This window comes from Calidris pugnax, unplaced genomic scaffold (assembly GCF_001431845.1).
Source record: "Calidris pugnax isolate Ruff unplaced genomic scaffold, ASM143184v1 scaffold28, whole genome shotgun sequence".
Classification (NCBI taxonomy): Eukaryota; Metazoa; Chordata; class Aves; order Charadriiformes; family Scolopacidae; genus Calidris; species Calidris pugnax.
In genome coordinates, this window is record NW_015090842.1 from 6,912,849 (window position 1) to 6,925,822 (window position 12,974).

The 12,974-nt window shown below is 37.3% G+C and overlaps 1 protein-coding gene across 1 annotated transcript in view; it reads left to right on the forward strand.

Annotated features, from left to right (window-relative positions):
- The window catches only part of CDH13 (cadherin 13), a 465,789-nt gene that overhangs the window by 409,174 nt on the left and 43,641 nt on the right, over positions 1 to 12,974 (forward strand). Inside the window, exon 9 of the mRNA XM_014942408.1 lies at positions 8,239 to 8,421. Within this exon, the coding sequence (XP_014797894.1) occupies positions 8,239 to 8,421 (183 nt within the window). The remainder of the gene's footprint in view (positions 1 to 8,238; positions 8,422 to 12,974) is intronic.

Here is a 12,974-nt window from a genome sequence, read left to right on the forward strand (position 1 = left end):
ATCCAGCTAAGTCTATTCTATTTAAAGTTCATTCTATTTAAAGAAGACATCCAGCATCTTAGAAAGAAGATAGGCTTAATACTGCTCTTGATGGGAAGTGCACTGAGGAAGAAATAATGTGTAGCTGGGTTGCCTGAATGCAGTGCAAGTGGTCTCATAAATGTGAAAAGCAGATCTCTCCCTTGTCCCTAGGCAACGCTGATACTGTAACAGGTGAATAGGTGTAGTTTGTTCTTTCAGGCTTGGTCAGATCATCATTTTCTATGATGCTGTTGTTTTAAACATAAGGTTTGTTCTACCTGAGGGGAAAGAATTTTTGATAGATGAGAAAATAACAATATTATTTCTTTGAGTTTTTCTCAAAAGCGCCTTAAGTATAATAAATATTATAGTGACCTTCCACTGTCCTCTGTCCACCTGGAGAAAGAGTATTTGTTTTAATACGATATGACCATCATTCTAGAAGTGTCCATTGTATTTGTGGGTACTTGATTTATTCTAGAAACAATTGAATGCACCTTGCATCTATAGGTGGAGAAGTGAAAAAAAAAACCAAAAAACGAATCCTTTCTAAATTATTTATATATTGGGGGAAAAAATATTTTCTTCCTTCTGAATCTTCAGACAACTGTACTACATTTGATGTATACCCTGGAGATAACAGGCTTTGAAGCAGCCATTCAACATATGATTAATACATGTTAGAATTATCTTTTTGCCTTCACTTAGTGAGGTCATAAGCTGGGCTGAGAAAGAGCCTAGTGTAAACAAAAATCTTCAAAACGATTAAAAAAAAATAAAGTAGCTATTTTCAAGTATCCTTCACCATCACTTATTTACAATCCCTGAATGGCTTTTTAGTCTTCAGGAAACCCATAAATGAGAGGGTAGGAATACAGCATCAGCTCTGAATGGGGTTTCGGTACTGCTGGGGGAAAAAAGCAAAAAGGAAAGCTCTTTAAATTCATTTGTGAATCTTACAAGGATCTTATACTGTAGAACTTCCAAAGTTTTCTAAGTGTTATGATGTCTTGCACAGGGATAGGAGGATTCTTTGCACTGACACTCTGGCAATTTTACAGGCAGCTCTTGAGGCGCCCAGCAGGTTATCCATCCATCCATCCATCCCTCCGTCCATCCATCCATCCATCTTACCCTGTTATTTTTGCATTTTGTCCCTGCCCTACTCAATCCTGAATCCTAGTACCTTAGGAGTTCTTGAAGTCATCCCTCTGAATCCCAGAGGCAGCTTGGCTTCATCCCAATGGAGAACTGCTCACAGAGGGACTTAGACCTGGAGCGTGGGGAAACAGCCTGATTGCTACTTTCTTGTTTCTTTCTTTGTTGCATTACTGGGTACTCCTTGGCAGGGCTTTTCCAAGCAGACAGATGAGCAGCAAAATGAGATAAAGTCATGTTCAAACTTCCGTTACCTTTTTTTGATCATTCATGATTAATATCAGTGATATTAAATATTTTTTTGCTTTTCGATAAAAAGGCACAAATTTATAGAGCCTGCAGAATAGAATCATAATCAGTGATATTAAGTATTTTTTTGTTTTTCAATAAAAAGGCACAAATTTATAGAGCCTGCAGAACTCCTAGCCATGTTACCAAGAGCAGAATTTAATCATTGGCCTTCCATTTAGCTAATTAATCTTTTGGATTTGTTGCTGTTGTTGCAGGCTGCAGCAGATAGTGGACTGAAATATTTGTTCAGTCTTTCATTATTAAGCAATACTTTTATTTTGTAAAGTAACTGATGTGTGCCTTGAAAAATCACAAGGCATTTACAATACATAGACTGTGAAATTCACTCAAAAGTAAAAAGTGAAAATACATCCAAAATGATTATGGTCAATTTGATATATTCAGAAAGATTTTTTCTAAGCTACAATTGAATTCTTTCCGTAATTTCACTAGGGAGATGGAAGAATATTATGTACTTAGAAAAAAATATAGAATAAGCTGAAAGAAACACTTTAAGAAATAATATAGTGCCTCCAAGATATGGCATTATGGCAGTAAGACAATGACAATTACTAAAGACGGTTTAGGTGACTCATAGCTTTAATTTGTGTTTTGCATCTAGTTTACACCATCAAATCCTTGTCATACTACGATTATGCTTCATATTTACATAGTGTCTTTCTTCTTAATGGCTTCCAAAGTGCTTCATATGTTGCTTCATGTGCAGCTTACATCAACTTAAGCCATTACATTAATACAGCTATCTCTAGTGAAATACAGCAGCTATTTGTGTCCATATAGTTAAGGCTATGCACAGTTTTAAGGGGGAAAATACCTTAAAAATCTGTAGAAGAGATTAAGGAGAATGTTCCAAGCTACAATTTACCCTGACCACAAAATTGGCAATTAAATTGCTCATGTGGAGAGTTTGGTAGAAGCTGCAGTGAGCAGGTCCTCTGTTTTTCAGCCCACCATGGGCCTCAGATAGCAGCCAGCACATTTGGTCATTGTGCTGAGATGAAAGATGACTGAAGAATCACCATTGTCACTTTGTTTGATGCACAAATGTTATGCTAAGTATTTCAACCCAGTATTTAACCTGCCTAGTTTGTGAAGTCTGATGAGCTCCAAGCGCAAGATCATTTGGTTTATTGTTAGCTGTCAAGTGGGGCTTTGTGTCCCAGGGAATTCCACAAGAAATGTTCATTACTGACATTTATGAGATTCTCATTCTTGATTGCTTGAGAAGGCAAACCTTTGTGATCAACCCTGAAAATCTGTTTGTCCTCAGAGATATTGGAGATAAAGAACTATGGAAAATACATTGTTTCCTTAACAAATAAATGTTGGCCGCTCAGGTGCACACATACTGAATGACAGTGTGCAAAGAACAGGCAGATTGCAAGAGGTTGTATAAGCTTGTCTTCATATTTTCAAGAAAGTAGATAGACAAAATACATTTGCAGAAGCAGTGGACTTCATTAGAGGAGGACAAATACAATAATACAATTTCCCTAGGGAATTTCTATTAGATACAAGTGAATTAATATATCCCATTATTTCTCATCTTTTAATATATATAGATGGGGAAACAAACACATCATAGTAGCACAGAATACCTTCAACTGGAATGTTGCCCTGATAAATGCAAACTGACATGCAGTTTTAATTTGTTTGTTCTTGACTGGGGATCACAGCATGCAGAATCTTAATGAGCCATAGGGTAGCGATCACCAATCCCAGACACGTTTATCTTGCATTGTGTTTGCTGCTCATGGCAGCTCTTTAATTTGGGTACCCCAGTCTGAGACAGTTATTTGGTGGCTTCATAAAGGTATTAAGATTATTACTGCATGCTCGTGCTGTTGCTGGACAGTAGACATTCAGGTGATTCTGATGCAGTTAAATTCATTTGTTCCTCTGTGCTCTGAGAAGCCAGTAAATAAAACCTCACTTACTACAGAAGCTTTAAATTGGGCTGTCAGATAAGAATCCAGTTTTCACAGAGGTTAGGTACCATTTCCAGTTTTGTTTGAGGCTGAGATCAGGTTAATGTCTGGATTCTCAGGTGATAACATTTTACAAAGCGGTCTTTTCATGTATCTGCCCCATGGCAGAAATCTGACAAGACTGTTTTTTCCTGAGAGCCTAGTGAACCATTCTGCTGTTCAGTGAGGGCTGGCCCTATAGGGTCCCACCAGTTCGCTGCAGAGCTCAGTGTGAAGGAGGATGTGGCTCAGTGTTATATTACATCTTGGCTCCACCAGGAAACAGCTACTGCAATTAAGCTGCGGTTCAATTTGTTTGTTTCTCCACTTGAGTTCCCCCTTTAGCTGGCCTTTAATGCAGGCCTAATTATTCTCAATAGATAACTGCCATCTTGAATTTCATATACTCAATAAGATAAAATTCCTGCCCGCCTGAAACCATAATTTTTCATTTTATCTTCTCAAGCTTTGCATGTAGTTTGGAGCAGGTTTCCAAGATCCAGGGAAGGAGTAGAGTTTGACAGCTGAGCTGAGCTGAGCTATCTCTGCTGCAGGTAGGTATCCTGGGTGCTGTTACATTGGCTGTATTCTAACACAGTTGTTTTAAATGTTACACGTCTCCTTGCCATCCCTTAGTAAAGGGACTCTTTTGTTGTAAGAAATAGAAACTGCTTGTTTTCACTGTCAGGGACCTCTGTGCCAAGTGGAACTAGTGATCTCTCAAAATAAGGTCCAGTGGTCAATATCTACTTCCGTCAGTGCATCATGACAGCCAACATTGCTCACTCATTACATTTTCAAGTCTATTTGGGATTCCTTACAAGGTACCCTCACACTTTTGTAGGAACTCTTCATCTACATCCATCACTATACTTCTGTGATCTTTCAGTTCCCTGTTAAATGTGTCATTTGTCTACAAAAACCTGATTATTAAAAGTAGTCTGCTGGCCACTGCTGACTCATTGTTTCCTTCTAAGTTGCTATCAGTCTGTTGTCTGTCTTTCTGTATTTTTTCAGAAGCTTTTGGGTGCAGAAAATGAGGAAACAGGTCCTTTTTTTTCCCCTATGTTTATAAAATTCTGAATATGGCAGAATGACTAGAATTTCTAGGCTTTATGCATGGTAAACACAATAAATGACAATATGGCGTATCACTCCACAGAGCAAGATAACCTGACATGTTCAAATGCTCAGTTGTAGTAAATGAACATCCCTCCTTCCAGCCAAATGCAACTCTCACCCAGGGTATTTGTCTTCTAAGTTATTATTTTTTATATGGGTCCAGATGATAGCAGTTTAAATAAAGTACTGAACTCATCTATTTTATTCTTAATTTATAGTGGTGCTTAGGGGATGTACAGATATTTAAGAAGAGTAAAATCAATTAACTTGTGATCCAATTATTTGTGTTAGCCACTGTGGGGTTTTATTTTAGAGCACTGGATCAGACTCTTCCACTTAAGCACTGTGCTTTATGAATGTAAATCTTTCATTTTGATATATTATGAACCTGTGTTTCTGTTTTCTGTGTTTGCAAATCTAATTTCTATTTTTGTCCTTTCATAGTTTTCAAATTCCCTTCATGTGGTTTTGAAAGGGACCCACTATAAATATAACAGATTTTTCTAAATACTAGGAAGTCTATTCTTTATATAAAGGTGGCTGAACAGGTAAAAGAGTTCACCTTCTAGATAATATACACTATATTTTTCTGAGCCTCTCTATTTCACTGTAGATATTTGTCTTTTGCAATTACAAATCTGTGATTTATTACACTTTTTACATTATAAAGTTAGAATAGACCGTTATGACAACTTCTGTGATTTGATCATTCTGCTTTTTCATCCATCTTGAACAGATTTTAGGCTAATGTTCCAGACAGCTTCAAATAAATAAACACGGAGTTTATACAGTCATATCTGAAATGCAGAGAATGCTAGGAGTGAGTGTACCACTATGCTTGGAATTATTTGGCTTGGCACAGCCTTTGCCTCTAGAAGTTGTGATTTCCTTGATCTGCAGGTGTCAGAAGCTCTGCAGTTTTATGCCCCCAGCAAGTCTATTTGCCCTTTCTGCTCTACTAACTCACTGCAGCTGAACCTACTGAGAGCTCTTCCTAAATAAGGAGGAAATAGGAATGCAGAAGACAGTCAACCCCAGCTGAGATATCCTTGAATTTGATATCCTTATACTGACATTCAATATTTTTTGAACTAGCTGGCACATCATGGCAACTTTTACCATCATAGTCTGGGGATGGTGGGACAAACTCAATAAATTTATCTCACTGGCTTCACAGCTATGTATCTGAATGAAATAGCCAGATTTCCCCTCCCTTCAGAGGGGAGGGACTCTTTATCAGGGGGTATAGTGATAGGACAAGGGGTAATGGTTTTAAACTGAAAGAGGGGGGATTTATATTAGATACAAGGAAGAAATTCTTTACTGTGAGGGTGGTGAGACACTAGAACAGGTTGCCCAGAGAAGCTGTGGATTCCCCATCCCTGGAAGTGTTCAAGGCCAGGCTGGATGGGGCTTTGAGCAACATGGTCTGGTGGGAGGTGTCCCTGCCCAGGGCAGAGGGGTGAGAACTTGATGATCTTTAAGGTCCCTTCCAACTCTCACCATTCTATGTTTCTATGATCTTTAAATATTTTACAGGTCTTACTGTTCCCAAGGTGATCCAGGGAGTATTGAACACTTAATTGATTCAGAGTAGCGGATTAAGGAATGGATTTTTCAGAAGGATCAGTATGAATTAGGAGCAGATGTGCTGTCAAATCTAAGGGATAGGTTTTTTACGATTAGGTTGCTTGAAGTCTAGTCACCTTTTTACATAGCTAAATAGGAATTGTTTGGTGCTGAACACTTGGAAAAAAATCTGGCCTCTGATGTTTTGTTTTAGACGTGCTCAAGCTGAGACAATATGAAATAATACAAAAATATCATTCAGGCTAATTGCTTATATTCTATTAGAGGAAGAGGTGTCCAAGTGTGATATCCAGTGACAGCATTTTGCTGAGCAGGGTAGAATACAATCTTGGTAATCTTTCCTCTGTTATTTCCAAGATTATTAATAAAGTTTTTCTTTTGATTTGTTTCAAAGCAAGCAAAAATATTGTTATATTATCATTTTGAGTTAATTAAACTGCAAATGAGCTTAATGATCTGTCTGAAACAAAGCTCAATCACAACCTGTTACATATTAACTATAAAAATCAAAAGAATCTTTAAATTATTTGTTAAATATACCAAAGAAGATAGAAATAGCCAATCGTTAATGTCATCCTTTTATAAAATCAGGTTTGAGGCTGGAGAGTTTGAACTGAATGCATACACTCAAATTATACAGCTAAATTGAGAAAGAGCTTGGAAAAATAAGTCAAATGTACTGGAAGAAATGACATAAAAATGACAGCACAGGAAAAGACATAGTTGTCTTCTCAGTATTTTACTATGAGGAAATCCATTTTACCTACTATTTGTCCAGGTCATGAAATCTATATATTAATAAAATGCCATTTTCTGGATTCAGTATTCTCACAAAATATTCTGTATTATTCTGACTTCATGTGGTCTGTAAGACAGAGCAAAAGATATTTAGTCTATTCAGATCTCGAAGCTGCTTGGGTGATTTTTGCCCTTGAGTGATATCATGTCACTGAAGATGTAGCTTTTAAGCAATGCACGTACGGCAAAGCCTATTTGCGTCCTTAAAGTTTGTAATTTTGGACTTTTGAAGGCTTAATCCCTAGAAATGCTAAGATTTCCTAATGATTGTAATGGTACTGCTGATGTTCAGCAGTTCTCAGGATTAGGTATGTTATCATTCTGCTTTATCCACCTATAAAGCAGGTATTATCTTATCACTCTTATATACAGTGCTTTTAGCATGTCAGCCTCAAGTACTTGAAAGGTGAGGAGTATTATTAAGGCTGACCCTTACAAGCTTTTCTAAAGGTTTGCTTAATGTTTTTCCTACATAAATAAGAATGATGTTATACACTGTTTGTCTGGATAGTAAATTAGAATTTTCTCCCAGGGCTTGGCTAGCTGAATAGTACAGCGCTGCAACAAACTTCCCAAGGTCATAAAAAATTCTTCCACTGTCAAAAGAAAGTAACACTGACTTTTAGTTATGCAAAGTGGTAGCATGAGGTGCAATTATTTTTGAGTTTCTTAGAGAGGTTTCTCTTCTCTTAAAAGGAAACCTCTCCAAAAAATGGTACGGGAATACTTTTGGTGAAAAATGTTTTATCTATTAGTAACAGTGTAGTAAACCATTCATATGGGTGGAGTAATTTATGAAAATAATGGTCTGAAATGCAAAACTGGATTATTTGTAAATAATAGTACATTCGAAGGCAAGAATGGGCTATATTAGTCAGCTTCCTCTTCTGCTAACAATGAGTATAGTTTCCTTTCTGAGAGCATGTGTGCCCGTGCTACACTGTGTACGTTTTCAGGATTCACTTTTCCAGTAACATGAGATGAACTGTCATCGTGTGATGAGAATCTTCCAAAGCTTGATTCCTATCACATTGCTGCTTGTCTGCCATCTACTAAATGGAGAGCAGCTGTAATGTGCTACCTTATATTTCATGAGTGAGAATACATTATTTAGAGCCTATAACATTCAGTTTCAGTCAAGGATTACATCTTTCTCCTGTTGTGGTAAATAATTAATGCGGGCTTGGATATTTCATATGTGTGTGTGTGTGTGGTCATTAATTGGAAATGGTAACAATTTCCACTATGTTTTTGTTGTTTTTTTTTCTAGTTTCAAGCCACAGTAAAGGAGGGAGTCACAGGTGTAATAGTAAACTTAACCGTTGGTGACCGAGATGACCCAGCAACCGGAGCATGGAGAGCTGTCTACACCATTATTAATGGAAATCCAGGGCAGAGTTTTGAAATCCACACCAATCCCCAGACTAACGAGGGAATGCTCTCTGTTGTCAAGGTAAGAACAATTTGCTGTTGTACTGTGTTATTACTGCAAGGTCCACCCACTGGATTTACTGCATAAGAGAAGGCACAGCAAGGATAAATTACTCAATAATATATAGTTGGCTTCCAGCTCTTGTCCAAACAATATTTACAAACCCTTCTTCTGTCACAGTAGCCTCACTTCTTTAGTCATAAGGACCTGCCTGTTGCTAAATATATTGTCATTGTGCTTAAATAACAGCTGGGTTTGCATTGAGCATCATAATTCATAGTGAGACTTCACATTGTGACTGAGGGTACAAATGGAATTCAAGAGCCATGTTTTGTCCTCAGTTAGAGAACACAGATGCAAATACCAGGGAAGTAAGGGACGAGGCTTCGTCCCACCAGTTTGCTGCAGAGCTCAGTGTGAAGGAGGATGTGGCTCAGTGTTATATTACATCTTGGCTCCACCAGGAAACAGCTACTGCAATTAAGCTGCGGTTCAATTTGTTTGTTTCTCCACTTGACTTCCCCCTTTAGCTGGCCTTTAATGCAGGCCTAATTATTCTCAATAGATAACTGCCATCTTGAATTTCATATACTCAATAAGATAAAATTCCTGCCAGCCTGAAACCTGAAATTTTTCATTTTATCTTCTCAAGCTTTGCATGTAGTTTGGAGCAGGTTTCCAAGATCCAGGGAAGGAGTAGAGTTTGACAGCTGAGCTGAGCTATCTCTGCTGCTCAGAGGTATCCTGGGTGCTGTTACATTGGCTGTATTCTAACACAGTTGTTTTAAATGTTACACGTCTCCTTGCCATCCCTTAGTAAAGGGACTCTTTTGTTGTAAGAAATAGAAACTGCTTGTTTTCACTGTTAGGGACCTCCGTGCCAAGTGGAGCTAGTGACCTCTCAAAATAATGTCCAGTGGTCAATATCTACTTCCGTCAGTGCATCATGACAGCCAACATTGCTCACTCATTACATTTTCAAGTCTATTTGGGATTCCTTACAAGGTACCCTCACACTTTTGTAGGAACTCTTCATCTACATCCATCACTATACTTCTGTGATCTTTCAGTTCCCTGTTAAATGTGTCATTTGTCTACAAAAACCTGATTATTAAAAGTAGTCTGCTGGCCACTGCTGACTCATTGTTTCCTTCTAAGTTGCTATCAGTCTGTTGTCTGTCTTTCTGTATTTTTTCAGAAGCTTTTGGGTGCAGAAAATGAGGAAACAGGTCCTTTTTTTTCCCCTATGTTTATAAAATTCTGAATATGGCAGAATGACTAGAATTTCTAGGCTTTATGCATGGTAAACACAATAAATGACAATATGGCGTATCACTCCACAGAGCAAGATAACCTGACATGTTCAAATGCTCAGTTGTAGTAAATGAACATCCCTCCTTCCAGCCAAATGCAACTCTCACCCAGGGTATTTGTCTTCTAAGTTATTATTTTTTATATGGGTCCAGATGATAGCAGTTTAAATAAAGTACTGAACTCATCTATTTTATTCTTAATTTATAGTGGTGCTTAGGGGATGTACAGATATTTAAGAAGAGTAAAATCAATTAACTTGTGATCCAATTATTTGTGTTAGCCACTGTGGGGTTTTATTTTAGAGCACTGGATCAGACTCTTCCACTTAAGCACTGTGCTTTATGAATGTAAATCTTTCATTTTGATATATTATGAACCTGTGTTTCTGTTTTCTGTGTTTGCAAATCTAATTTCTATTTTTGTCCTTTCATAGTTTTCAAATTCCCTTCATGTGGTTTTGAAAGGGACCCACTATAAATATAACAGATTTTTCTAAATACTAGGAAGTCTATTCTTTATATAAAGGTGGCTGAACAGGTAAAAGAGTTCACCTTCTAGATAATATACACTATATTTTTCTGAGCCTCTCTATTTCACTGTAGATATTTGTCTTTTGCAATTACAAATCTGTGATTTATTACACTTTTTACATTATAAAGTTAGAATAGACCGTTATGACAACTTCTGTGATTTGATCATTCTGCTTTTTCATCCATCTTGAACAGATTTTAGGCTAATGTTCCAGACAGCTTCAAATAAATAAACACGGAGTTTATACAGTCATATCTAAAATGCAGAGAATGCTAGGAGTGAGTGTACCACTATGCTTGGAATTATTTGGCTTGGCACAGCCTTTGCCTCTAGAAGTTGTGATTTCCTTGATCTGCAGGTGTCAGAAGCTCTGCAGTTTTATGCCCCCAGCAAGTCTATTTGCCCTTTCTGCTCTACTAACTCACTGCAGCTGAACCTACTGAGAGCTCTTCCTAAATAAGGAGGAAATAGGAATGCAGAAGACAGTCAACCCCAGCTGAGATATCCTTGAATTTGATATCCTTATACTGACATTCAATATTTTTTGAACTAGCTGGCACATCATGGCAACTTTTACCATCATAGTCTGGGGATGGTGGGACAAACTCAATAAATTTATCTCACTGGCTTCACAGCTATGTATCTGAATGAAATAGCCAGATTTCCCCTCCCTTCAGAGGGGAGGGACTCTTTATCAGGGGGTATAGTGATAGGACAAGGGGTAATGGTTTTAAACTGAAAGAGGGGGGATTTATATTAGATACAAGGAAGAAATTCTTTACTGTGAGGGTGGTGAGACACTAGAACAGGTTGCCCAGAGAAGCTGTGGATTCCCCATCCCTGGAAGTGTTCAAGGCCAGGCTGGATGGGGCTTTGAGCAACATGGTCTGGTGGGAGGTGTCCCTGCCCAGGGCAGAGGGGTGAGAACTTGATGATCTTTAAGGTCCCTTCCAACTCTCACCATTCTATGTTTCTATGATCTTTAAATATTTTACAGGTCTTACTGTTCCCAAGGTGATCCAGGGAGTATTGAACACTTAATTGATTCAGAGTAGCGGATTAAGGAATGGATTTTTCAGAAGGATCGGTATGAATTAGGAGCAGATGTGCTGTCAAATCTAAGGGATAGGTTTTTTACGATTAGGTTGCTTGAAGTCTAGTCACCTTTTTACATAGCTAAATAGGAATTGTTTGGTGCTGAACACTTGGAAAAAAATCTGGCCTCTGATGTTTTGTTTTAGACGTGCTCAAGCTGAGACAATATGAAATAATACAAAAATATCATTCAGGCTAATTGCTTATATTCTATTAGAGGAAGAGGTGTCCAAGTGTGATATCCAGTGACAGCATTTTGCTGAGCAGGGTAGAATACAATCTTGGTAATCTTTCCTCTGTTATTTCCAAGATTATTAATAAAGTTTTTCTTTTGATTTGTTTCAAAGCAAGCAAAAATATTGTTATATTATCATTTTGAGTTAATTAAACTGCAAATGAGCTTAATGATCTGTCTGAAACAAAGCTCAATCACAACCTGTTACATATTAACTATAAAAATCAAAAGAATCTTTAAATTATTTGTTAAATATACCAAAGAAGATAGAAATAGCCAATCGTTAATGTCATCCTTTTATAAAATCAGGTTTGAGGCTGGAGAGTTTGAACTGAATGCATACACTCAAATTATACAGCTAAATTGAGAAAGAGCTTGGAAAAATAAGTCAAATGTACTGGAAGAAATGACATAAAAATGACAGCACAGGAAAAGACATAGTTGTCTTCTCAGTATTTTACTATGAGGAAATCCATTTTACCTACTATTTGTCCAGGTCATGAAATCTATATATTAATAAAATGCCATTTTCTGGATTCAGTATTCTCACAAAATATTCTGTATTATTCTGACTTCATGTGGTCTGTAAGACAGAGCAAAAGATATTTAGTCTATTCAGATCTCGAAGCTGCTTGGGTGATTTTTGCCCTTGAGTGATATCATGTCACTGAAGATGTAGCTTTTAAGCAATGCACGTACGGCAAAGCCTATTTGCGTCCTTAAAGTTTGTAATTTTGGACTTTTGAAGGCTTAATCCCTAGAAATGCTAAGATTTCCTAATGATTGTAATGGTACTGCTGATGTTCAGCAGTTCTCAGGATTAGGTATGTTATCATTCTGCTTTATCCACCTATAAAGCAGGTATTATCTTATCACTCTTATATACAGTGCTTTTAGCATGTCAGCCTCAAGTACTTGAAAGGTGAGGAGTATTATTAAGGCTGACCCTTACAAGCTTTTCTAAAGGTTTGCTTAATGTTTTTCCTACATAAATAAGAATGATGTTATACACTGTTTGTCTGGATAGTAAATTAGAATTTTCTCCCAGGGCTTGGCTAGCTGAATAGTACAGCACTGCAACAAACTTCCCAAGGTCATAAAAAATTCTTCCACTGTCAAAAGAAAGTAACACTGACTTTTAGTTATGCAAAGTGGTAGCATGAGGTGCAATTATTTTTGAGTTTCTTAGAGAGGTTTCTCTTCTCTTAAAAGGAAACCTCTCCAAAAAATGGTACGGGAATACTTTTGGTGAAAAATGTTTTATCTATTAGTAACAGTGTAGTAAACCATTCATATGGGTGGAGTAATTTATGAAAATAATGGTCTGAAATGCAAAACTGGATTATTTGTAAATAATAGTACATTCGAAGGCAAGAATGGGCTATATTAGTCAGCTTCC